The 26,565-nt window shown below is 36.9% G+C and overlaps 1 protein-coding gene across 7 annotated transcripts in view; it reads right to left on the bottom strand.

The window, feature by feature from the left end:
* LOC139959013 (uncharacterized) overlaps positions 1-26,565 on the bottom strand; it is a 46,486-nt gene that overhangs the window by 18,710 nt on the left and 1,211 nt on the right. For 3 of the 7 annotated variants that reach the window (XM_071956507.1, XM_071956510.1, XM_071956513.1), the window contains exons 2-9: positions 15,331-15,585; positions 10,392-10,500; positions 9,815-9,931; positions 8,051-8,270; positions 6,898-6,947; positions 5,913-5,927; positions 2,321-2,768; positions 1,091-1,276 (exon numbers count right to left, since the gene is read on the bottom strand). In XM_071956507.1, the coding sequence (XP_071812608.1) occupies positions 1,091-1,276; positions 2,321-2,768; positions 5,913-5,927; positions 6,898-6,947; positions 8,051-8,270; positions 9,815-9,931; positions 10,392-10,500; positions 15,331-15,434 (1,249 nt within the window). In that variant the 5' untranslated portion in view covers positions 15,435-15,585. Of the gene's footprint in view, positions 1-1,090; positions 1,277-2,320; positions 2,769-5,912; positions 5,928-6,897; positions 6,948-8,050; positions 8,271-9,814; positions 9,932-10,391; positions 10,501-15,330; positions 15,586-16,705; positions 16,967-17,231; positions 17,251-26,565 lie in introns of those variants that run through there. The other 4 variants (XM_071956509.1, XM_071956508.1, XM_071956512.1 and 1 more) reach the window with 4 other exon arrangements.

The following is a 26,565-nucleotide window of genomic DNA, read 5'->3' as shown; positions in this document are numbered from 1 at the left end:
CTGTTAATATTTTGGTTTTTTCACATTCAATATTCACCGTGTGATGTCATGTGATGTCATATTTAGACTTGACCAAGTCTTCAGAGTTGTGCATCAAGGAACATTAACACCTGTGATATCTCACATACATGGAACAAGATTTTTCCTTTAGCTGTTTTGTGGAAGTTGTTTATGAGAGCTATGATGACATAGATACTGTAAGTGATGATGGCTAGGTTTGTTTTTCCTTAAAGGCATTGAAGACTCGCCCCAAACTGTGTGCCGCCCTCTGAAAAAGTTAACTTTCCGCTGCTTGCAAAATGCAGACAGTAATGAAATGTGATACCTTGTTATCTTTTATCTAGACCTGAGATGTCCATCGCTGCTATGTACACTGCATTGTGCGTATTGACCGTAGCTGCATGTATTGACTGTACACTAGTGTCCAATTACTGACGGTAGCAAGCTGTGTGTATTTTCTGGAACCGATGGTGGTGTCTAACACTTCTGTTACACCTCATTCGAAACTAGGTCAGATTACCGGCATCAGACGTTTCTTTGTGCGCGAGTCTTCAATGCCTTTAAATAGTACATTCTCCTCCCACACATGTATCGACATTAATATGTTCTTAGAAAGATTTAAACTATGCACCTTTTTTTATGACTATCCCATTTTCTTGTGGCAACACCTGCATTTTATTTTCATTATTGAAATTTCAACTTGAGCTTTGTCCAACAATCTGAGAATTTGTTTTGCTGTTGGAGTTGGAAAGTTGGCACGTGGAAAATGGGGGAATTGAACTGATAAGAAATACTTTGTTAGAGGATAATCACCAATTTTGAGGAAGGTTAAAGTTAATTGTCAAAACAGATGACCCTTTGATTAGTAATACGTTTGTCCCCGGACAGCAGCAGAAAGCAGACACCGATATATGGTGAGAGGAGGCGTACTACGTACATAGCAGAATGTCTTGGAGATTGCTGGAGCTGAGATATGAGAGGTGGTTTGTTGTGGTATAGGCTGAGTGTGATGGATATTTACTATAGGAGGATACAGAGGCTATGATGCGTGAAGTGAATTTGAAGACTGATTTATATTACTGGTCGCTACCTTCTTCTACGGTGAGACGTCCCTCCGCAATGAGTTTCTGAATGTCCTGTCTCGGCACAGTGGCAGAAGGAGGGGTAGGGGGAGGGGAAGGTGGCACAAACACCGGTTTACCATCCACGGGGAGGTCCCGGTCAATGTCGTCGAGCGAGTGTAGGTTCAGACGTGGGGGTTTGGACGGGGGTGAGCCTACGAAAGGTAATAATTGACTAAATACATGTATATCAGGAGACAAAACAAAAATACACATGAAACAAACACAACATTCTAGCGCTCACGAAAACTCTTTCGCAACGAGTCTACAGTGTGTTAGCTACAAATCTAACGTTAGCACACGTCACTCCATGAGAATGATTAACTTCTAATTAACGATTTCTATTTCTTTCTTTTTGTTTGTAGTTGTAAAAACTGATAATGAAAGCAAGCTGTCAAGATATCTCTTACAGATGGGTTTACGTGACAAGAGAGGTACTACTCTTTCAAAACATGAGGAATGTCCTACCGAGATAGTTGAAATGGGAAATCTACACATCCACAGCAATGACCTATGGGGTCCGTTGCTTGGGCCGTGTTGTTAATATTGAAACATTTTCACACAGACAGAACGAGGAAGACATGAAGGGCAGAAAATAAGCTAGACAGATTGGATCAGTTTGGAAAGTCTACACAGCTCACCGTCCACAAACTAAGAAAGAAGATTTGCTATCAGTGCTCGTGAGCAAAAAAAACCCGATTGGAACGTAGGGCTGGCAATTATCCTTATTTAAACCAATGCCATGTAATTTGAATTTGAACTGGAGGAACCAGTACGATATGATCTGTTTGGCCCCATCAGACCTTATGCACAAAAGAGATATTCCTGCTGCCAAGATATGTAGTGTGGAGATAAATATGCTCATGTTTTTTTTTTTTTTTTCTTGAACTATGACATATCAAAACTTGAAAATCTGCCATAAGGTCATGTTGTAAGGTGCATCCAACCAGCAGTATGGCTTGCATATATGTCTTTACTAAATTGTCCGATCTTTCCTAACTGGTCGGTCAATGCAAAGATAACAAGGCCATACAGATAACTTCATGACCTTTTCAGATGACACAGCTCATTTACGAAAAAGCGCTGAAGATTTTTAATGATCGATATTTCAAATTCAAAGAAACCGTTTGGTTATTAACTTCCTTTATATGCATAGGTTTTTACTTTGTCCGTGTTAGTTAATATTAACAGACACTGACCTGCACTATCCTGCTCACTGACCGAGCCGATGATGCTATCCTTATCCTGAGAGGAACCATGAGAGACTGCGGGTGACGGAGGGACTCCCTGGTTGCTCCCGTCTACCGTCACAGGGGTGTCAGTCTCATCGTTGGGTGTTTCCGTCTTTCTTTCCTCTTTTGGCGCGTCTTCGATACTGATCGGTACGACAATCGGTGGCGCTGGTGGCGCTCTCCTTTTCTTAGTGGATACACGGCTAATCTTCGGCGCCGACTTCTCCGTGGTACCCACCTGTGGTTGGACCTCGGTAGGTGCTGCCGAGGGGGGCAACGGGGCGGGCCGTTTCTTGTGTGGTACGCTGGCATCCACGGCAGTCTGCGCTGGAGGTTTCGCCTCGCTTGGCGGCAGTTCTTGCTTTACGTGGGAGCCGTTGCTGGTTGGTGGCAGAGTCTTTGCCTTTTCCGTTTTCTGTAGAAGTCAAAAGGGCCATCATTTGTTAGTTCCAGTCCAATTGATCTGCCATATGTTGTATTATTGATAGCTCTTTCCCAAACTATGGCAGACCTTTTATTTAGCATGTTACAAAACATCATTTCAAGCAAAATCTAGCATGTGATTCTACTACAGATAATGGTTAGTTGCAAACACCAACCCTGAACGAAATTTACAAAAAGTTTACGCAAAGAAATAACACATAGACACCTTAAAAGAAGAAAATGTCCCACAAAAGCTAAAACCGGATTACAGCTTTGTGCAGATTCTTGATTTGGACTCAAACTTTACAGCAACTGATCCCAATGGGTATATCTTAATTTCTTGTTTTTTCTTTGATATGAGCAATGATTAAAATCTTGCAGAATTAGAATAGAATTTAAAGACAATTCCTGGAAGATTTTAGAGCATCTGAGAATATTATGAAGTCATGTAGGTTCGGCGAGAAAATAGAAAATAAAAATCTTACAAAACATTTTCGATCATCAAATTGCATCGTCAAATAATTTTTTTAATTTTGTAAGAATTCAGATTCTGATAACTGCTATTATGGAGATTATTTTGATATTTCAATCTACCCAGCAATACGGTGACCTGTCACAGTTATCTTCATCTGATGTGAGAAGTCAGAGCCACTACCCTACACATCCTATGTTACCATGACTACTACATCAGAGACAAAGAGCAAGTTCCCTCGATCAGGGTGGAAACATTATCATGAATAGTAGTTTCAAATTGTCAACTTTTTGCATGAAGACAAGAGAGAAATTCATGATAGCAGACACAACCAAGTTTGACATTCACTTCTTTGATTAAACAGCTGCTAAGGTCCTTAATTCAAGGACAATTTGGAAGCACAAAAATATCCAGACATTTTTCTGAATATTTCTGAACTTCTGAATTTGGATCAGCTGCATGTATAAAACTTGGGAGAATTACTTTTACCGATGAATAAAAAAATTCACAGACAGAACAACGAATGACTCGACAATCCCACTTTTGTTAAAAATTTGTCAAGTGCAAGAATGGTTAGTTTGCTTAAGCTGTTAGGTTAGACATGGGCACAGTTAACACCAGCTGAGACAAGGTTCATCACATATCAACAAGTGACAAAAAGTGCAGAATTATGAAGTTGAATATCAAAAATTCGGAATCAAACGTTTGGTTCAAAAGTACTAATCTCCAGGTAAACCAACTTTATATTAAAAAATAAACAAATAAAAAAATATAAAAAATCTGACATGATGATCAAATATTGAAAAAACTTTGCATGTTTTTTTTTTTGGTTTTTTTCCTCTTGATGTTAGCACAGCTCATGACCAAAAAAAGATGTTTTATGCCACGCTTATCACAAATTAATTTAAGTCGCTTTTAATATGTACATTTTGGACACAAGCAAGCACATTAAATATTGAATAAAAAAAAACATAAAACAAAGAAACCAAACTCTACATAAGACATTCAATAAACGAAATGACTCGGAGAATACGACAAAGGTTTATTATACTATTTCAAATATTTCACATGCCTTAAAAAAAAAATGCAAAAAAAATTGGGGAATGTAGCTGAGGATTTGCTTGACAAGACTAAAATATTATATCTTCAGGCCAAATTATTGGGGCAGGGTTCACTCCGTTCAAGTACAGCGTAGGTAATGACATGAATGGTTTAGCGGTTCACTAATTAAATCAGCTCAGATGATACCTTAAGCTTGAATATTCAGAGGTGCAAAAGGACATGTTTAAGCTGGTTAAGAATAATCTACATGAATAAATTAATTTACATGAATTAATTTAACTGAGTTATAATTCAACGATGGATGTTATGTAATCAAGCACATGAGAACTGTCTAATCTGAGGCAGAGTTGAAATCTACAAAGCAATTTACTAAATTAGAATATTGCTGTAAATATGAAACTGCTACAATTTATATATCTTTATCATCTTTTGCCAACAAAGAACAGGGTCCCCACAGCTCAAAATCTAGTACTTGTGGACGTCGGACGATATACTTCAAAACTACTGTACTTAACTAGGATCGACTTTAAAGTGCATCTCCGAGTAAAATGAACTCAAAATATATCTTTCTTTATATTCTTGAATTCCAAACTTGACTTATTTCAATTATAAGACGTACATAGGTGGGTGTAACGGTGAGCAGACTACTATGCTGTCTACTATGCTGTCTAAGTGAAGATATCTGACTTCTTTTCAGCTGTAGATAACTGCTTTTGTACATTGCATTTTTTTGACATTAATTAATTTTTCATAATCATAACATCTTGTAATTTATACTCAAGGTTAAGCAGTGCACAATACCTGAAATATGTCTTTGCATTGGTGTAAGCAAATTTGGTTAAGTTTGATAGCAAAACTGTGTAGCAATTTTTTAGTGAATTGTGTGGCAATTATTACATGAATTTTTTTAACATGACCTATTCCCTGAGACAGATTAGGGTTTTAAACCACCAGAAATCTGAGTGCTGAGGTCAGATATATTTATGGATTACAACCCTGTCTACATAAAGACAGTAGATTTGTTTTGATAATTTTCCTTTGAGAAAATGGTCAGAATGTTATTGCTTTTTGCTATACTACATTTTCGTATTCTGCTTATAGATCTAGAATTTCAACAAATTGTATTCCAATATCATAAAAGGTTCCACTTCATCTGATCCTAGGGTTTAGTTTGAATTAAATTATATGCATCAATACTGGCTATTTCTGATGATTCAAGTTAACTTTTGGTAAGGAACCATGTCAAGAAGAAGAGTTGTAGCAGCTGCAAAAACTCCCAGACTGGACAGGATGAGTGATTATCAAACAATAGGGATTATCTCTTCAGACCTACGGAATCTATAATAGGGATTATCTCTTCAGACCAATGGTATCTGAGCACAATAGATTACTGGCTACAGCCCCCTCAGCCTCCTACTTTTGACACAGAGCCTATAAAGCAACTACATAGCATGCAAGTCTCTCAATTTTCACAATCTATGATGGGTAAAAAAATTCTCATGGACAAGCAATTACTGATAATGCATTTCTCAAAAACTAGAGCACTATTTTTGCAGCTCAACTTATTGCAAAACTCAGTTTTGCAAAAACTCAATACCATACCTCATCCTCATCTTCCTGTACAAAAGAAGAAATGTTTAAAATTAGAAGAGACTTTTATGACGACGAAGTAAACATGTGCGTGGATTTGAGAAAACAATGCTATATGCATACGGTACGTGAAGGAGATATCATCGGGATGGCATGTTAATATGCTAGAAAGTAACAAAACTGGTCACTCTCCAACACTCACGCTTACAGATTTCCTCAAGTATTTACCCGTTACTTAAGAAAGTTATCTAATTTAACCCACACCTTCAGTAGATCTGCGGTGAATTTGAACAGTCAGACCATCCAAGAATGTGCTTTGAAACTTCTTAACAGTTTCTAGCTTTGAGATTTAAGAAGAATACTGATGACCTTCGACCTTTAAGTAATAATAATACTTCATGATGAGTGGAGAGGTTGCTCTTTTTGATGTTTTTAATAAGACACCATTTTGTAAGATTGAAACCGCAAAATGAACATCACAGTTATATAGTTTTTCATTGGAGGATTCCCTTTTCACCCTTTCACTGTCCCTAACTTCACAGTGTGGAGAAGCAAAATGCTGTAAATAAAACCTACAATCTTGCAAAAATGATAATATACGCAACCTTCAAAATCATATTTAAAAGTGAATATTTTTTCCGACCAAAGAAAAGGTCTTCTTCCTCACAGCCCTTAATGATTTAAAAATCATCCACAGGAACACAAATTAAATTTATGATATCAAGTGATATTTCCTAATGTGATTGTTTTGCTTTCTTTTTAGTTTGGGATACTACACCTAATGAGTTTTAGCCATTAAGATTCAGTTCTGTAATACATGGTAACGAGATATACAGTGTTTATTTCCTTTCTAATGTATGTTCAATGTAAAACACCATCACCACAGGGACAAGTTATAGTATGTAAGGCAAACACAATATATTTCTATATCATTTAGGAGACACCGTGAGAGATGAATGCAAGATATTGCTATTAACTTGATTTTTACTTTGCTTACCTTTCTCTTGAATTTTCCAAAAATTCCTGATTTTCGTTTATTTTCACCATCTGTGAATCAAATTCAAAGAGACCCAATTTTGAAGATGCTTCGCTTATAAACGTACACTTTGTGATACAAGGCATTAAGCCGTACAAATCAACTTCAAGTTATAAACTGAATGCAGATTTAGAACCGTCATGCAGTGGTCAGAGTGGGACAAGCCGGATCGAGCTATGCTAAGCACGGCTCCTGCTGGTTAGCAAAATAATTTTTGAAACAAAAACAGACTATTAAATTGTTTACTTTTCTTTAATATTTTTCATATTGGTAAGGGTAGGTACGGTAGTCTAGCAAAATAACTCAGAATGGAAGCTTTATTACTTAATTACTTGAATTAATACTGGGAGGCCGCCCCAGACCTGGCAAACCCACCCACCCCCACCCCCTCCCCCCGGAGGAGACAATCATGGTAACCGTGTGACTCTAAAATGTCAATGATACACTCACTACTCCAAGGACATCTGGCAGAGGAATGCTGCAATATTTTCAACGATTCTATACAGACAGACAGACAGACTATTCTTAACAGACAGACAGACCAGCAAACACATTGAGGGAAAGACAGATAGACAAATGTACAAGTTCCAATCTTGAGCAAGTACATCACCCCACCCTGGCACAGTGAAAAAATATCTTAGAAAGTGATTTTTATACACACTGCCTGTTTTCGACAAAATTTCTGACACTTGGTAATCGCATTTGAAATGCAACTTGCTGCCAAGTTTAACTTAGTCTTTGCCAAAAAAAAATTTAAAAATAAAATTTTGAGGGTAGCTGCATATTTGAATTCAACTCTCTCTTTGCATCTAATATTTACTGGCATTTATACCAATATAGTAAATTCTACTTCTTGCTTCATAGTCAAAGTCTTTCTATCTATGGTTACTTGAGGAATCTACTGCCTTACAATAGCAAAATAGCTTTTAGACTTTGAACATGATACACCACAATCAAGATCACAGCATGATCTCATGGGGTTGAAGTGGCCTTCAGCAATGTTTCACAAATCAAAAACACTTTTCATAACCTTGTGTAAATAGAAAACAAACTTTCTTTTTTTAAGTTTAGAACAGCTTGCAAAATTCCTCGTAAATTTAAACAGCAAACCTACCTGCTTCGATCAGGTCAAAATCGAGAGTACCGAAACTCTCAATGGTCTTGCTGAGGTCGGCATCAACTTTCTGCTTGTGCGCTCTCATCAAATACAGGCTGGCATCGACCCCTCGCTCCTCACAGATGTCGGGGAACACTTCCTTTAACGTCTTCCCCGGGTTGGTGCGAAATACCATCTTGTGATTCCTCGATGAATGAATCGTGAGCCTGACAGTGTGCTGTAATAAAAAGAGTAGAAGCAACAAAAACAACATATAAAAGTTTATCGTGTCAGTAGAAATATAAAAATATAAACCATGAAAGTTTAAGTTGATAGCTGGAGGTTTACAAACTTGTTCTAATATTGCCTCATCACACGAGTTTACAACAATTTAGCCATCTTCACTGGTAACTTGTCAAGCCCCCCACATACCCAATTCAATATACTGTACAGTAATTTCCTCCCAAGGCAATACAGTTCCCATCTCTACCCCCTCTGACGGACATCCCATAGGGTGCAGCCGTAAACCGACGACCACAACAATACCCACCTGTTACCTCACAGGCCCTCATTTATACACGAGGGTGAGAAGAGGCAATGGAGCTATGATGCCTTGCCAGAGGAGACAACGTACTGCTCTGGCCAGGAATCGAACCTGTAATCCTTGGATCGCAAGTCGATCAATAGCCATTTGACCACAATGCTCTCACTATGAATATATTAGTGCTCTTTATGATCATAGATCTGTGTTCTTTATTTCTTCTAGTCGTTCCATTTTTTTCCCCCTTTTTTTTCTGGATTTTGACACAATCTTGGCCATTTTAAAAATGGACCAAGTTCTACTCAGATCAAGTTTGCAAATTGTTCAAATGAAGACATCAAAATTTACAGACTACAAATTACATAGTGATCATTAACTGGCAAGATCTGCTTAATTTCATTCAATTCTGAAAAATTTCATTTTTTCGATTCACGTGTAATAAAACCATATTTAAATAGCGTATCAAACAGTTCAAATTTCTGCCTTTATTCCTATTATTGGATATATGTTACTAAAATGCTAATGAATTTTTTTTTATGGGAATTAATAGCATTTTAGTTGCAAAGTCAAAGTGCAATATCTGTTGTTTTTGACATATATGTTTGTGTGTTTTGTCTGATCCCCTCCCCCCCCCAAAAAAAAAAAAAAAAAAACTGTTTGGTGTTGTAAAACACTTGTCCTGAATTAATAGCACAGCATGCAACTGTACTCAATGCTTTGGAAATTCAGTTTCTTCTTTGAAAAAATCTAGCCCATTAATATCGGCCTAAGAAGTTAGGTGTTTATTTACCTACTTGTCCCACAGCACTTTCACAATGTAACTGGTAGTCAATTACTACTTGAAGCAGATATTACACCATTTTAGGAAAAAAATAGAGTGTACCGCGTTCACCTCATTGGGTAACTGAAAAATACAGACACCAAGTGTTTATATTAATAAAAAAAGTAGCTAGTGGCAGGATTTAATATACATACCATATTATCAGGGCTTTATCTTTATACCCACATATAAATAATCCCATAAATGAATTCTTAAGTACCCTTTTGATCCAAATGAAAGCCACAAAATCCAAAAGAGAAACCATATTACAAAGTCCTTGGAGTGACAAGGGCTGCATACTGACCAGTAAAAAAAATTGACTTTTCTATTGACGATCTGTTACAAAATGGCTGACCGACTGGATCCTAATTTAATGATGTCACTTTTGCAGACGATAGCTGATAATCCTGGCCAATCTTACCTCGAATACACCTGACTTTTTGTTGCCTTTATAAATACTGAATTGTTCCCTCTCTTTCTTCGGTACGAGCATGATACTACTGCCTATTATATCGCCTGCTGATTGGCTAGGAGTGTACTGCAAGTGAAGAAAAATAACAGACATGAACATCACACATCTAAAAAATTTATAAAAAAATGCACTGGCATTCCTGGGGTTGAAGACTTGGAGGAGGAGAACATATCTTTGAGAACATTTAAGTTAATTCACATTTTAATGAAAATAATGAAAATTTGATAAGTGTCAGCATAAGAATGTGTCCCTGTTGTTTAACATCACTTGGACACAATTATTAATTAAAGAGATGAAGTGTTACTGTAAGTAAATTGTGACCATTTAAGTTATAAAACATACATTAAAGGCTAAACCTTTTTACAAACGATTGACTTGTCTGTAAATCTCTAAATTAAGCCTTTACTACAGCAAACAGTTCCATAAATTTATGAGAAGCTAGGCTACATTCAAACTAGCCTAACACTTAAAGCAATAAACAGGCATGTTCATACACACACACACCCACAGAAAGTAAAATCCTCACCACATTAGGAGGTCTGCCTTTGTACTTGGATGGCTGAGCTATTTGGTAAGCAATAGGATTCAGCTTATTATTGGAAGCTATCGATATCAAGAGGTCCATCATTTTCAGGCTGAGAAAACAAAGAATAAACAGATTATTATAAATGAATACAGAAATAACAATTTCATATTCATATGAGCATAGTACAAATGCATGGTAGCCTAGATGCATAAAACCTTCATGACTTAAAGTTCTAAGGAACTCTTTTAAAGCTTGATCAATGTCTTAAACCAGCTAGGTTGAATTAACTGTTCCTGTGGTATATAAATTTTTAGTTAATATTTGGGCACAAACAGATCACTGGCTCTGAACAGGTCAAACAGTCCTCAGTTTTATTAAGACATCAAAAAAGGAATAGGTTTTGAAACACAACATATTCACTACTGAATGCTTGGGTAGGATGGGCCTTGAGGATGAAGTAATGATCATTTCAAATTATCCCAAAACCAAAGAAAATTTTATATTTACCCTTCAAACAGATGGCACACTTCAGTGCTATCAATCAATCTCATATAAAAGTCCTATATAACTTTTAGTATTATATCTATTTATTTCATATCTGACAACAAAATAATCATGTAGCTTCGAAAGGGGAAAAAAATTACACCGGATTCAACATAGTTCCTGGTCGTTACTACACCAGCTTCCACTTACAATAGACTGGTATGTTCAGGTATAGAGTTATCCATGAAAATTGTACTGCAGGGTAATAAAAATTTGGTACGAGAATCAATAAACATTTCAAGTAGACTACTGGTACAGTTAAACAGAAAATGATAATTTTCCATAATTTTCCATTTTTCCATAAAATTTGATGGATGAGTTGTCTATATCAATTGTGTTTGCTTATTGCGTATTAAGTGGATAATTTATAGATCTGTAAGTATGTGTTGGAGAGAAGATGGCTTTGTTACCATTTTAGTGGCATTTGCACTTTGGAAAACATAAAACCACTATTGGCAATGCACTTTGGACAACATAAAGCCATGCAGAACAAAATAAAATGGGTATATAAAGGAAAGAAAGTCTGTAAATATAGATCCTAATGTCGTAAATCTACACAAACTGTCAAATGTAATGTACACATTGTACCCAAAGAAAGATTAGTCTTTGGCGTGTTATTCTAGCAGTGACCGTAATTTCTCTCTGAAAAAAAGCTGTGGATATTTAATTCAGAGATCTCGAGCTGTTCAGGCCTCGAAATTTGGGCTTCTTGGTAAATTCACTGGCTAAAGTGGCAGGGGATTTCGTCGTTTGCCGGTAGAAGAAACAAGAAGCAGGCATTTTTCCGCCGGTAGAAATTAAGAACACTTCCATGATTACCCGGTTAATGATCGCTAGTCAAACAATTGACCTGATATCCATACATAACAAAAGCCCGTTATTAACTGCTGATTAATTAATGAGTCGCTCTCAAAGCCTACATGTACTGAACATACAGTAACAGATGTGTGTTTTAATTTTGACCAGTGAGAACTTCATTTTAAAGCCAATAGATTTCGTATTTAAAGCACTCGCAATTTTTAAGAAACTCAGATTGGTAATTAGGGAGTTGGAATATTCTAGAGCAAGCTGTTTTTGGGGAAATTGGGACGAAATATATATGGTCTAATGCGGAAACAAAACAGTGTGCACAAGGAGTGGAATTATGAAAAGAATGTGAGAACTATTGTACTGTGAATCACTCATGCAGGCAAAAATTCACAGACTGGACACGAAACCACTGGTAACTGTACATGTACAGTAAGACTAAAATATACCGTACCCAATAGTTTTAGGTTCAAGGTTTAGCAAACATCTTTCAAGGAAAGGTATAAAACAAAACTAAATATCTAACTGGGTCATAACAACAAACATACAGTATGTCTTCCGATTGACAAATACCACGCTAAAAATATATACATGACTCACTGTACTGCAGAGCTGGTGCTGGTCTACAGTATTGTACAATACAAGCAGCATATTACATGTTTGTAATTTATCGAGCTGGTGCCGGTCTACGGTACTGTACAATGCATATCATATTACATGAATGGAAATGGTTCAATTACTACAAGCTGAAGACTATCTGGGGGGGGGACCCTAGATCTGGGAGAATGACACACCCATGCTGGGGGACTTTAAACTCTCTACCCTGCTATGCAAACTGAAACTAACATTCTGTACATAATTATATACGTTGCCAGGTCAACAAGAAGTAAGTACTGCAGCATTGAATGACTCACTCTGAACCACTTTTAGTACAAACTAATGTTATCGTTCTTACAGTGTTTAAGTGTTTGAAAGCACATTAAGTACTTGTGTACATGGTATCATGTAGGGTGGCACTGTTTTATGAGCTGTTATCAGTTTTAATGGTTTCTATAGATCTTTAAGGAACATTGGTTTTTTAACGACAGCTTTACATTTTATCTTGATGGTAGCTAACTGTGGAGAGCACTCCAGGACACGGTACGATCAATAATGCTCGGTTTAAAGGGTCGAGCAGCAAAAAAGGACATTTATATGTATGTATATATGGATCTGTGCTTCAATGATGTGTTGATTTGCTCCGGGGTGAACACATCCAGCAGCCTGTGTCTGTTAATTCACAGCCTGTCTACAAAGAAGATGGTGAATTAAGATATGAAGGCAGAGCTCTGAGTGACTCTGGATCAGCAGGTTAAAAAAGAAACCACTTAAACTGTAGGTGTTGCTCTGACATTCACTGATAAACAAGCACAGCCCTTGGGGAATAAAAGTTGGGGGGAGAGGGGGAGGAGTGAATGTAAGTTAGTTCATTCACACAGCAATTCTCTCACTCTCCAGATATCTAGGTTTGAGCCTTTTAAAGTCCTACTGTCAAGTGGCAGATAGCAATGATTTCATAAATAAAATAAATCAATAAAATTTGACACATTAATTCTTGACAGTAAAATAGTAATCATATTTAATAATAGTTATAATCAGCAGGTATTTTTACAACGCTTGTAACGCAACCACAAATGTGGGAGAAACCTGCAAGGCCTTATGAGCTCCAACTTAATACACATCCGGTGGCTTCCAATTCAACATTTTAACTCAAATTTGGATTCCTTTCAATTTAGAAAGTCATTTCAGATGGGAAAACTGTAGAATTACTCTTGTATGAAAAACCCACCTTACCATGACCCGGCCGGGAATCGAACCCTTAACCTCCCGATTGCCAAGCCTAGCTGCTTCAAATGCCACCGCCTTTATCCACTCCGCCACAGCACCGGTCATAATAATACTAAGGTAATTGGCTGTACTTGGCTGTGAAGTACTCAGCTGTTAAAGGGGCTACATAATATCAGAAACCTGAGCAATTTGATGTTCTATTTAGTCCGACAAATTTGCATATGGTACAAATTACAGCAGTGTTATGGATGTTCTCCAATGCACGACATTGGCTTAACAAACAAGCACATACCCCATAGTGGGATGGGGGGGTGGCATCCACATTTTCCTGACTACATGGTAATTCTTACTGTGGGTACAAAACGGCAGTGAGTAAAGTGCTTCAAATGTCAAAAAAAGAAATCCAGCACCATTTCGCAGCTAGGTACCCTTAGTCAAATACGGCAAAAAAAAAAAAACTGTCGCTTTTGCTAGTGTTCAATAAAAAAGGTTCCAGATCTTTGAATTAAATTCAGCAAGTACTGTATCCTACTGAAAAACATGCACTGGGACAGATTGTAATTTATCATTAGATTCGATAGATAGACAAGCTGCTCGTACTCCCATCTAGAGCTATCCACAGTGGAACTCATTTTCCTATACAATCCTCCTTTTACGGCGAAATCGTTATCTGCCGCAGGCAAAGGGATCACTGATGCTTATCTCTCTGCTATGTGGAACCTAGTGTTAGCTCATCTGTATTGTATGAACAGTGAATATCCTGAGTCATACATTACCTATGCAGCAGCTCAGAGAGGTTTGAATAGCAATGGAATGAGGGATCAATCTATTGGCCTCCCTAACAATACTGAATGCATTCCATTTCCAGGGTTTTATTTTAAAGCTAGTTAGGTTACCTGAAAACTAAGTTTTCCATGTGGATGGGATGTGCTCACGCCCAGGGTACAGTATTATTGAAGCTAGTTAAGTTACAGTACCTGGAAACTACTCTTCAAAGTGCAGAAATGTGCTCACGCCGGGCACAAACAGTATTTGGAACGTTTCCGCCCGGCACTATTTTTGATGATTAAATTAACAAATTTAAATTTACTTGAAATATGGGTGAATACATGGCACACACGTTAGCGCCAGGATTAGGTGTAAAAGATAACACCATTTGCCATCTAAGCATAACTCAGTTGCATAAATTTTCCACCTCATCCCTTAGACCCCCCCACCCCCCAGGACAAGGATCACACTACCGCACAGATCCGCCTGGCACTCAAATATTTCTGAGCATGTCCCTGGAAGGAACAGCAATGAACATTCTATTCATGTGTTCTATTCATAATAATAATAATAATCATAATAATAATCATAATCATCATAAAACTAATCGTAATAATAATAATCAGCAGTTATTTTTACGACGCATAAGCGACCAAAAATATGGGAGAAACCTGCATGCGCTTATGGACTTACTCGTCGGGTGGCTTCCAATTTAACATTTTAACTCAAATTTGGAATCTTTTCATGTGTTCTATTCATGTGTTCTATTCATGTGTTCGATAGAGGATCCTGGAAACTTAACTGGTTTGGGAATTTATGAGTGAGGATACACACAGTGCTGCACCTGTCTCTACTCTACTTACAGTAGTGTACTTTTCTCATTAACATAACCTACTGTAACTCTACTAACTGGTAATAATGAATAACGCGCCTGTAGATAGGAACAACATTTAAGTTATAAAATACATTTCATCACGTCATGGTGGTACTATACCTTGGATCAACTGTAGCCTCCACTGTTTTGCCATTTGGGAGCTGGATGCTCAAGATACGGTTCCCATCCCCATCGAGAGAGCCTTCAGGCGTTGAGCTACTCATGGTGCTAACTCACACCTTTCCGAAAGTTGTGCCCGCAACTTTGATTCACATTAAGTTGTATCGTACGTCCTCGCTGAAAGCTTTCTCAAGTTTTAGCCAAACCAACGTCTTCTGAAAGGAGTTATGGTCCTGATTCGGGCATTTAAATTACCTGTTGGGAGTTAAAACCAAGAACAAATAGACAGGGAAGAATCAGTATATTTAATACATACTGAATTTAAAAATAAAGTCAAATTTTTACATGGTTTATACATATATCGTGCTCAAATGACACACAGTGGATGTTCTTCATTTTAACTTCAACCTACAGAATAAGTGGATATATATAAGTAACCAATTCATGGAAATATAACTTAACCACAAACTACATAAAAAAATATATAAACAAAATAAAAAATTAAAAAATAAACACATAAAAGAGAAACGCATTAATTCACGCACATCCACACACCCCAAATAACACTCAAGAGTTAGAGCTTGATTAATTATTCAGGATAAATCAAAGCATGTGTTTATGTACATGTAGTATACTGTAAGATCAATATTTGCAATTAAAAGTGAAGAACTGTAAACTTAACAGGTTAATGTTCAAATGAAGCTACAATTCACATATCAATTTTATCATGACCACAGGTTTGTAACATACTTTACTGTAAGTACTGTAAAGTATACAAAACTTACTAAACACTAAGATAAAGCGAATGCTTGATTTACATCAAGTATACTGCAACAAACTCAGGAAAATTGTAGAGCTATGCCAGGGTTTTCCCCTAGTAGTCAATTTTGTGAGCTGGCCGCTTCACTGCTTTTTTGTGATCGGCTTGCAAAAATATTTCCAACATCGCAACCTCACTGTTTCAGAGAAGGAATCAATCATGCAATGATTGCAATCCAACTTTATATAACCCATGCCATCATCTGACATAGTAGAATTGGCTGTGAACACTAAATTATAGCAACGAATAAAAGTTCTGAACTGCCTATTTAACATGCTCATTATTATCTAATTTATTGTTAGGATGATTGACATTAAGTATGCTCAGCAACATTTTTGGGCACTCATGCCTCCAGATCACCTCCCCCTCCCACCCCCCCCCTAATTCCCAGGTATGTTCATGTCCTCCAGTGTCACAAACCAGTTACCGCCTTTCACAGGAGAAATCCCAGGAGAAACTCTGCTAAGTTATGCACATACAATACATAGGCAACTGTACAGTATATTATTGATACAACAAAAGTTACATGAAGAGCTGATATGCAACAACACTTACCCTGTTCTCAAGTGGATCCAGTTACTAACCCGTACTATCGTACAGTTTACCTACATTTTTACCTACAAGTTTTACAGAGAAGATTTACAACACAAAAGAAGTCCAATGATAACAGCAGCTGTATGTACAGTATAGGCCTATATATCTGCTTATCACAAACACATTTTACACTGTGGTGACTCTTATGTGGCTGCTAAATTTACCATTTGTTCAGTCAATGCATGGTTAAACTATGCAAGACAACTTTGTTTAAAGAATCTGCAAACAAGGCCTGACTATACTACAGTAACTAAAGTCTTATCAAACTTGTCTATCATATAAGCTGTAAATATTCTGATAAACTTTGAACCCTTTCTGCTCTTAAAGGATATTAAACTCCACATTTTACTGTTAGGTGGGAGCAAAAAAAAAAAACAATCCATTACACCAATCATCATTTTATAAAGATTATTAACCCTGTAAGAAATGGCAACAATTATGCCAGTTTTGACAAGTCAACACTCAGCAAAGGTAGTAATAAAATAACCTGAAGTGATTTGATTCTTCCCTGATGGACACAGATCATGATCCAGCGATTCCAATAAAAACACTGAATAAATTAAAGCACAAAGCTGCCACTGATGTTGACTCAATAGAAATGGAATACCTTGAGTGTTGAAGTACTGCAGTAGCATATGTCTGTATGCCTCCTTAGTACACTAGTAGAACAGCCTGGGTAACCGTAGATTATAAATTGCAATTGTATGTACCCACTTTTTTTCTCCATAATTTACTCAATTTTGATAGTGCTCAGTTTAATATTGAGTTTGGTAAGTACTGTAGACTGCACTGGCTTATCATATTAATAATCAGGCAGTTATTTTTACGACGCTTAAGCAACCACGAATGTGGGATAAGCCCGCGAGGGCTCATGGATTACAACTTTGACATCGGGTGGATTCCTATTCAACATTTGAACTCAAACTTGGAATCTTTTCAATTTAGAAAGTCGTTTCATATGGGGAAATCGTACATTGCTCTTGGATGAAAAGCTCACCTTACTATGACCCGACCAGGGATCGAACCCGGAACCTACCGATAATTGCTAAGCCTCATTGCTTCAATTGCCACCACCTTTATCCACTCGACCGTAGCACCGGTTAAATTTCTAAACTTTAAAACATGCTGTGTATTTAAGCCAGACTACACAATGAGACAAATTACTCTTTCAGAATTGTTGCACCCCTGTAGCTGCTAAAAGACAGCACTGTATTAACTGCATTTACACCTTACAGACCACAAACTTAAAGTTCCACGACCTGATCTTCTGTAAGGACTGACCCACTGACCCACTTTCCTCCCCCCCCCCCCCTCTGGGGGCAACAAGATTAAAAACCATACATTGGTTTACAGTAAAAAAAACCTGCATTAACAATTTTCAGTCCGTAAACTAAGTTAAAGTTGCATGACCAAGGATCTTCTGTGAGGGCTGAGCCACTGACCCAGCAGACACTCCACCCCCAGACCCCTGAGGGACAACCAGATATAAAAATTTAAACATTTGCCCCAGTTTCTGTGTACAAAATGTGATCGATTGTAAGCTGCAATAGATCTACACAAAACTTAATTGGTTCTACATTGCAGGTTTACAATCAATATAATAGTTGTTAGTACTAGTATGACACACTTTCACCTTTCAATCAAATTCTTTTGTAGTGTACAATTAGATTCAATACAGAGTGCAGTTATATTGTGGCAGGTAAACCAATTGTTTCTATTCATTATAATAATTTTCTTTTCTCTGCAAATATATGTTACGTCCATGCCGGTGGGTGTGGTTGTGTGTGTCGTTTGTTTTGCTTTGGTTTGCTTTCATGTTATTACAATGAAGCAACATAAAAGCAGACAAGTACTGTGAGAAGTACATTGAAAGCCTAATTGGTAGCTTACATACCATTCTTTTGTAGTGCCAGTAAAGTTTTGAAGTTCAATCTGATTTTATGATATGGATACTTACAGTAGTTACGTATGGTTTAATTGACCTAGAACCTTTAATAATTCATTTGTTTATTGATTTATTTGTGCATGTGTGTAAGCTTTTAAACTCTCATTTAAATATCTTTAAATGTCATTAAAACGAGGCAAACTTAACCATAGAGCAGACTAAAGTGAATAAAGTCATAATTCTTCTCTTTCCAATGCATGTACTGTAGTACAGTAGACTAGTTCCAAGTACCTTGCACACTGCTTTAAAATGGAACTGTATGTCAGTATATAGTGCACTTACCTGTAGCTATGCTGACACTTGGCAACCCTTGGGACTTGGGATACAAATATAATTTACTATTAAATAAATGTGGTTACCATGCCTGAAGTGGAATGTGAAGGGTCCTTTAGCGATCCATTAAAATAATATGACATATTATTGCTTAAACGCAGAGATGTTGGGCCTATACACAGTATGTCTGCAACTTGGTGCAGTGGTTTACGATGAGCAAGCAAGAATGTGGGGGATAACTTTTTGGTTTCCTTCGAAAAGCAAAACTTAATGCGCCAGACATTAATGCGCCAGAAACTACAAATTGCATAGTACTATCATTACCGCGCATTGATCACCAAAGCAAACAATCTGTATCCGTAATGACAAGAGAATCATCAATCATTTCCAAACCACTGCTGTTAAACCCTGGTAATGTATGTTGTACAATTCCTCACCTTTGATCCCTCCCTCCTCAAAGGACCTAATGAAGCAATCATTAATGTAAACTAATTGTACTCAATGGCAGGCTATCTTTCAAACAGTCTACATTAATACCTGTTTCACATGTAAATCTTTAATTGAATAATAAGCTTACTTCACCAGAGAGGCAAAGTTTACGCTTGATTGTCACACCAAACTTGCAGGGGGGGGGGGGGAGTTTTTATCTAGATCTCATGGATGGTTGTTTGCTTTGATGCCTTACTAAACAGAGTAAGAAAATAAGATTTAATTCAAGACTTTCCATTTAGCTTCTAAGGGTACTTGGCTAGTCAAATACAAATATGAGATAAGTGGGTTCATTCTTCTAGTCTGGTAGACAGGGTTGTGAGGCAGCTAGTATGAGAATAGATTCTTATATCTAGCATACTTGCAAACAAGATAAGCGTTCAGTATTATCAACCTGCAAACAGGCGTTATAGGAACGTGTGTTTGCTATGTGAATACACAATACTTTGTGTGTAATGAATTACAGCTGATTGGCTGGTACTGTACACTTAAGCTGTTCTAGTTCTAGATAACCAGTAAATGCCTTCTGTATCAGATTTCATGTTATAACAAAAGTTCAAATCACATCTATTGGAAACCTGACAATTGCTTGATGGGCTATGTTTAAGATTTATGAAACTAACTACCTTCAGCAATTGTGTATGTTTTTGGCATGTATTCATATAAAGTGCATCAAAATGTCAATTAACCAACTAACTTTCTGAGAGGTCATCCCCCCCCCCCCCCCTAGCCCTAAAACAAACAGACTGAAATAATGCATTCTGAGGTATATTTAGGCTATAAACTAGGTCAGATATAAAGGTTGTGCTAATAATTACAGTTAACTTTGTTTTGAGGAGTTGATGGGAAAGGGTTGTTCATACACTCCCCCTCCCCCTCACTCCTCCAACCCCCCACCCCCCGCATTTCCATCTGTAAAACTATAACTACATCAAACAAGAAAGCTAAAAATAGACTGGTGATTAGTTCCCCCGCCACATTTTACGTGATAACATTAAATGCTCACACTGAGCACAAGACTTTTAACCTTTGAACATTACTTATGTCAAGGGATCTGATCAGCTCATTGTTTACAAGGTTCTCGACCTTCCAAATTCTGCTGATCTCAAGGACGACTGATATCCGTAGGAAACAACAGGGTTTCTTGGATTAATAGATCATAGGTGAACCTGCTGACCTAGTCCGCTAACTTCAAAACGCCATCAATTGATGTGCATAATTCCTTGTTGCATTTTGACAAGGAGTGACAAAGTGAACAGATCACTATACCAAGCAGTTTAACAATGATGAAGAAGCTGTGTGCAACTCAAAGGCGATGAGAAACCTTCTATCCTAAGTAGCTGGTTCTAGTATCAAACTCTTGTCGTACTTCCGAAGTACCAAACGACAATGGGTAGTAGCTACTTAGCGCTATGCTTTACAGTGAACACCATTAATCAAAGGCAGGCCTACACTTTAGCTATAATGATTGCCATATAATTATCCACAAATATAAAAATTTATGATGTTGCAACAAAAATTTTTTGTGTAATTGTCAATTAAAGAGGAACCCATTGCCTCCTACAAATATACAGTACATAGATAAGATCATATTATGTAGTTCTACTGTAGGACTACTGTAGCCATCACCCACAGCTTATTCAATGCAGTGAGATGGTATACATGTGTATTTATAGAGCTTTCCCTTTTCCTTTGGACAAAAATCAGTGTTGTTCACTCAGCGAAGCACACAATAGAGGATTCCCTTTCCAATTCAAACAGAAATCAGTGTTGTTCACAATAAGTGTTGCTTGAGCACTTATTAAAATGATCATCAAGGAGACTTCCATAGTTCACTGAAGGTTAACAATAGGGTTTGGTGTTTGTTTGCATTCTTCACCAGGTGGTGAAGAAAAACGCTGGTATGGAGAAGTGGGAGGTAATATTATAAACAGTAGTTCACAATAGGACAGCAGCTATTGGTGAGTAACTGCGATGTACACATACCACACAGTGCACAGTTAGTAATCACTACAGACAATACGTCCGGTTCTGGATACATAGTATTCACTGTATACAGTAGGCAACTACTGTACATCATATGGTCACACAGTGAGTGGTCAGTTAAAGCACAAGGATTCTGGGTGGGAGGATGGATTACCCAATTTCTATTGCAGTACTGTTAATATGCATAATTTCTACATTTATTCTTAACATATATCTAATAGGTAACGAATAACGTCATTTGGTTGTCGTTACAGGTCTGTTTGTAAACAACATTGATATTTTCACCGAGACCACTTCATCTCCTGCAGTATACTGTATGAGCCTTTCAGGGAATTTAGGGGTTTTTTTTGGGGGGGGGGGGTGTGCGGTTGGGTATAAAATAAATCAGGTTTATGAATGATGGAACGCAGTAACACAAAAACCTTTGTACAATTTGTATAGATTTGGAATTAATTGTTCAAATGCTATTCGGTAATTAATCTGCAAAACACCCACAATAGTTGCAGATTTACTGAACTGTATAAGACCTTTACCCAATGACGTTAGTCCATTGCTTAGAGCTGTGGGTCCTAACTAACCACTGTGGGTCCTAAACCACGACAAAAGTATGACAACCACTAGCAGATCATTTTACTGAAAGTTGAGCATAAATTGTCTAAGATAATATGGAAGTAAGAAAACAGTTAACTATACAGTAACTGTACATACATAAATATTCTCCTTTTTTTGCCCTCCTTTTACTGAACCTGCTGAACAATGCCTTAGTATGGTTTTTTGTTCACCTGGTGAGTACTTTTACATTTTGTATATAAAGATCCTTGTTATGGAATAACTATTGAATTTGAACAATTTGTACAAACATAAGCAGGCAGTGGAAAGTACATGTTATCTTAACCCAGTGAATTCAGTCTCCTTAGAGTTCTATGCTGCAAATACAATGTCATTTCCTAAACCAGTATCTACAGACATCTAGGATTGTTTCTCCTGCTGAGAAAAACATGACATTTGAATGAACTCTACTGTACTAGTTAATTGGCATTGTTATATAGGGTTACAAAGGCCAAAAAGAACAGAAAAAAAAAAGGAGGACATGTTTTTTCCTAGTTTCCGCCCTCTCCCCCCCCCCCCTTTTCTTTTTCCTTTAATGTCAACAGCTAGAGGTAAATAGTAAATGTTTGCCCTTGGCACATGTTTGTACTTTCATGTTTTGGTTTTGAACTGATGACATACATGTAGTCTGACTTCAACCTCTCTGGCAGCTCGTCCTCCATTGTAGAGTATAACATGTCTGGGAGTCAAAGTTTAGAAAAGGAAACTAATTGGTGTAGATATATAACTAGTAAAAGCTGAATTTTGTGTTGTGTAGTGATGTATGGTCTTATTTATGTCACTCCAGGGAGTAAGTTGTCATTCTGCATGAATGCCAACTAACTAAGTCACTCTAAACAAGAGATGTGATTTTCCCCTTATTAGATGTACCATCATGTACCGAACTGTTAGTTGCAAAAATGCATACATTCATTGGTTGGTGAGCATATCTGCAGAGCTCTGTGTCTTTGCCACAATTACGATACGGCGGGGAATAATTTATCAAGAATCGTTTATCGTATCGTATCTCTAAATGATATGCAAATTTTGCAAATTGCGATACAGTGCAAAGATACAGGTAGCAGGCTTTGTACACAGAAACCATAGCGTTGTATATTCGACGGTGTATAGAGCCTTGGTCAGTGCCATGTACACATAATTTAGTCACTAGATCTATTCCCTGATATGGTACTTTGTAACCATATCACACAAATCGCAGTTTCATGAGATCACACAATAAGTTACTTCTGTGTGAAAATCGCTCAAATCGATCATGGGGCTAAAGAGATTTTGCTGCTGCTGCCCCTTCTCTGTGGAACAGCCTTCCAGAACATGTAAAACCCAGTCCATCTCTAGCTTCTTTTAAATGCTCTTTCAAGACTCATGTGATCTTTACTGTTTTTTGTTTTGCTGTCGCACTGTTTGTGTTTCTGCGCCATGAGCGTCTTTTTTGACTGATACCGGTGCATTATAAATGTCCATTATTATTATTGTATCACTGCAAGTAAACGGTACATCACAGTACTTACAGTCTTTAAATATTCATGCACTTGAGCTGTAAAACCTTGTTCATCAATTTTTCAAAGATCTCCCACACACTATAGACACTTTAGTTTTGCTTGCCTCTGATGCTCAAATGCTGCACAATCCAGAGAGAGAAATTAATTTAAAATACTGACAATTAAAAATTAAAATCCTGGAACAATCCAAAGGTAGGAACTCTACAGCAAGGACAGATCAAGAACCTCAGCCTTGTAGTCAGTAAGTCAATTGATTTACAAGGTTGGAAATTGTTTACAGAAAGAAAATCTTTACTGTACTGTAAAGTTGTACTGTATGTATGTGTGTATGTATGTTGTATGTATACAATGTATGTATTTTAGATCCTCCTGCAAGCAGTAACTCACGAAGAAGCCTCATTGGCTTATCAAAGCCGCAAGCTGACCGAAGTCAGTCTCTTACATTCATATTTAACGTCCATGATTATGAATTGTCAATTGTCAACAACTCTGTAATCTTGGAGTGACTCAAGTCACTCCAAGTTAATAAAGTTAATGAAGAAAACCATATTGTACTACAGGTAAAGTTAATGAAGTTTGGAGAGCAAAACGAGAAAGTAGTATTTATATTCCCTGTATGATACAGTCTGAGCAGCTGATACATCTAGTCCTTCTTTCTTGATTTCTCTTTAAATACAAATATTGGCCCCTGGTTCTGCTTTCTCCTATACGGGACCCACCCGCTCACACACCTTCTCTCTGTGAGTTTGTTACCGAAGATCCAACTTAGCCCTCGACGGTACTGTATTTACTGTATACTACCAAACTTTGGACTGGCGTCATATTCTTCAGTGATCATCGTATGTACAGTAGACTATGTCTCGGCGAGCACAATTTCATAATCAACAGGTGGTTAAGATAAACAACGTTTACTTTTTATTAATTTATTTAATTCATTTAATTTGTTGTTGTTGTGTGTGCGCGTGTGTGTGTGTCTATGTGTGCATGTGTTTTTACTACGCACAGTTGTAATAAAATGGACTACAGTAGCATAAGATAATGGGCACAGATGTATAAATGGTGTTATAAATATACTATAGATCTATTTACGTACTTCTATTGTGTAGTTTATGACTGAAGAATGCCACTTATTGTGATCCTATAGAATCCACCATACTTAAGTCCCTTAAAGGTGTTGAACACATTCCACACAGTAAGGTTTACTTCCACTTGTTACTGTATGACCCCTATTGTGCAGTCTATTGTTCATGCAAGATTAACAAACTGAATATTTATAATTAATATTATTCATTATTTTTCATTCCTCAAAACTAACAGAGAATTAAAATCGAGTACTGTCAAGTAAAAGTGACAAAATGTGGCAATGTGTTTGTACTGCCTGTAGACTGTATACATACAGACTAACTGTACACATCTCGACATGTACAGGTACACACTGAATTGCACTGTGCAATTTAAACACATCTAGAGAGTAAGATGCGTCATAATACACTTCCAAGGTGAACTAACTGTGCACACGTACTGTAAACAAACGAAAATGTCAACCAAACAAGGCTAATCTGATTTTATAACTGCAGTATACAGTATATTTCATCTGTTGAGAATATATAATAAGCTGCTCACTTGTCAAAGTATTCCCTTGGAAAAGAGTCAGTGCATTAGAAGTAAACACAACCAATCCTCCTTCAACTGGGATCAATAACTATCGCTTACTTTTTACATCTTTTTTTCAACCTTCTAAATTTCATTAGAGGGAAAAATTGGGATAGCTAAGAGCCTAAGACCTTGCATCTAAAAGAATGAATGAAATATAACATTACTCTGACTATCGCTAACAGGTCTACCAAAAAGTCAGTGTCTCGATAATGGATTATTACTGTAGTTCAGTTATATCACAATAAGATTAGGAATGCTAAGTGCAGATATTTTTCAAGAACAGAATAAATATAATATAAATTTTAGCGTGACATTTTTACTGTACACGTACAATTGTGTCTTTCTCCAAGTTCTCACAAACACGTAAATTATTAATTTATTATCTATGAAGACTGATGATCTGGTAAAAGGATTTATAAGCATTTTTGGGGGGTTTTGCTTCACACTTTGAAGATCGCCTATTTTGAGTGAGGTGGGGGAATGAAGGTGGTATGAAACATTATGAATAATTCCAGTGCACTTTACATACACACACACACTAATATACCAACACACACACGCACCACAACATAAAAAATGATCTAGAGAACTTGCTTAGTCCCTGTAGAAATTTCATTCCTTTAATGCGGAACTGATATAGTATATACTGTACATAACTTTAAATAAATGAACCTATTTTTCTTGAAACACATTTAGCTAATATTTGAGCAAATGAATCTTATACCTTGTTCCTCATCCTAGCCTCAATCCCATTCCCTTTTCCCTACCATGTCTATGACCCCCCCCCCCAAACTTTAGTTTGCTTCAAAATTTACCCCAGAAAAACTATCAATATTGCTAAGTTTTCCAGGTCATTTTGCAGTAAAACAAATCTTGACCTGCAGGAATTACAATATGTTGCATACATGTATACGCCATACCATACTGTACCATGTACACACACTGTGAATGTAGTATAATTTACAAATATTGTCATTAATGGTATGCTTCCAACTCTTATATGTCTTATTGTTAAAATAGCAAAATATGATATAAATAAACGTACAGTAATTAATTATTTTGTTTTCGATGACCCGACATACAGTAACACCTTACACGGAAAATTAGTTTGAAATGTCTAATTTTGTAAAATCAGGCAAGACATCTATAGGGTAATTAAATCTTGTAAAATTCTCCATTCTTTTCAACAAAAACTTAAACAAAACTTCCTAGATAATGCTTTTTTAGCGAGGTTCCCCCCTTCTGTGACTTTGAAATTTTCTCCTGGTTCCGGTTATATTTGTGGTAACATTCTCTTTTTGTTTTTGTTTTTGTTTAGCCTTCTCTCTTTCTCTTGGTCATTTGTCATCTCTCTATTTTTGTGA

The sequence above is a fragment of the Apostichopus japonicus genome, chromosome 18 (assembly GCF_037975245.1).
Source record: "Apostichopus japonicus isolate 1M-3 chromosome 18, ASM3797524v1, whole genome shotgun sequence".
Classification (NCBI taxonomy): domain Eukaryota; kingdom Metazoa; phylum Echinodermata; class Holothuroidea; order Aspidochirotida; family Stichopodidae; genus Apostichopus; species Apostichopus japonicus.
The sequence above is the reverse complement of the archived record's forward strand: the minus strand, read 5'-3'. Positions and strand labels throughout refer to the sequence as shown.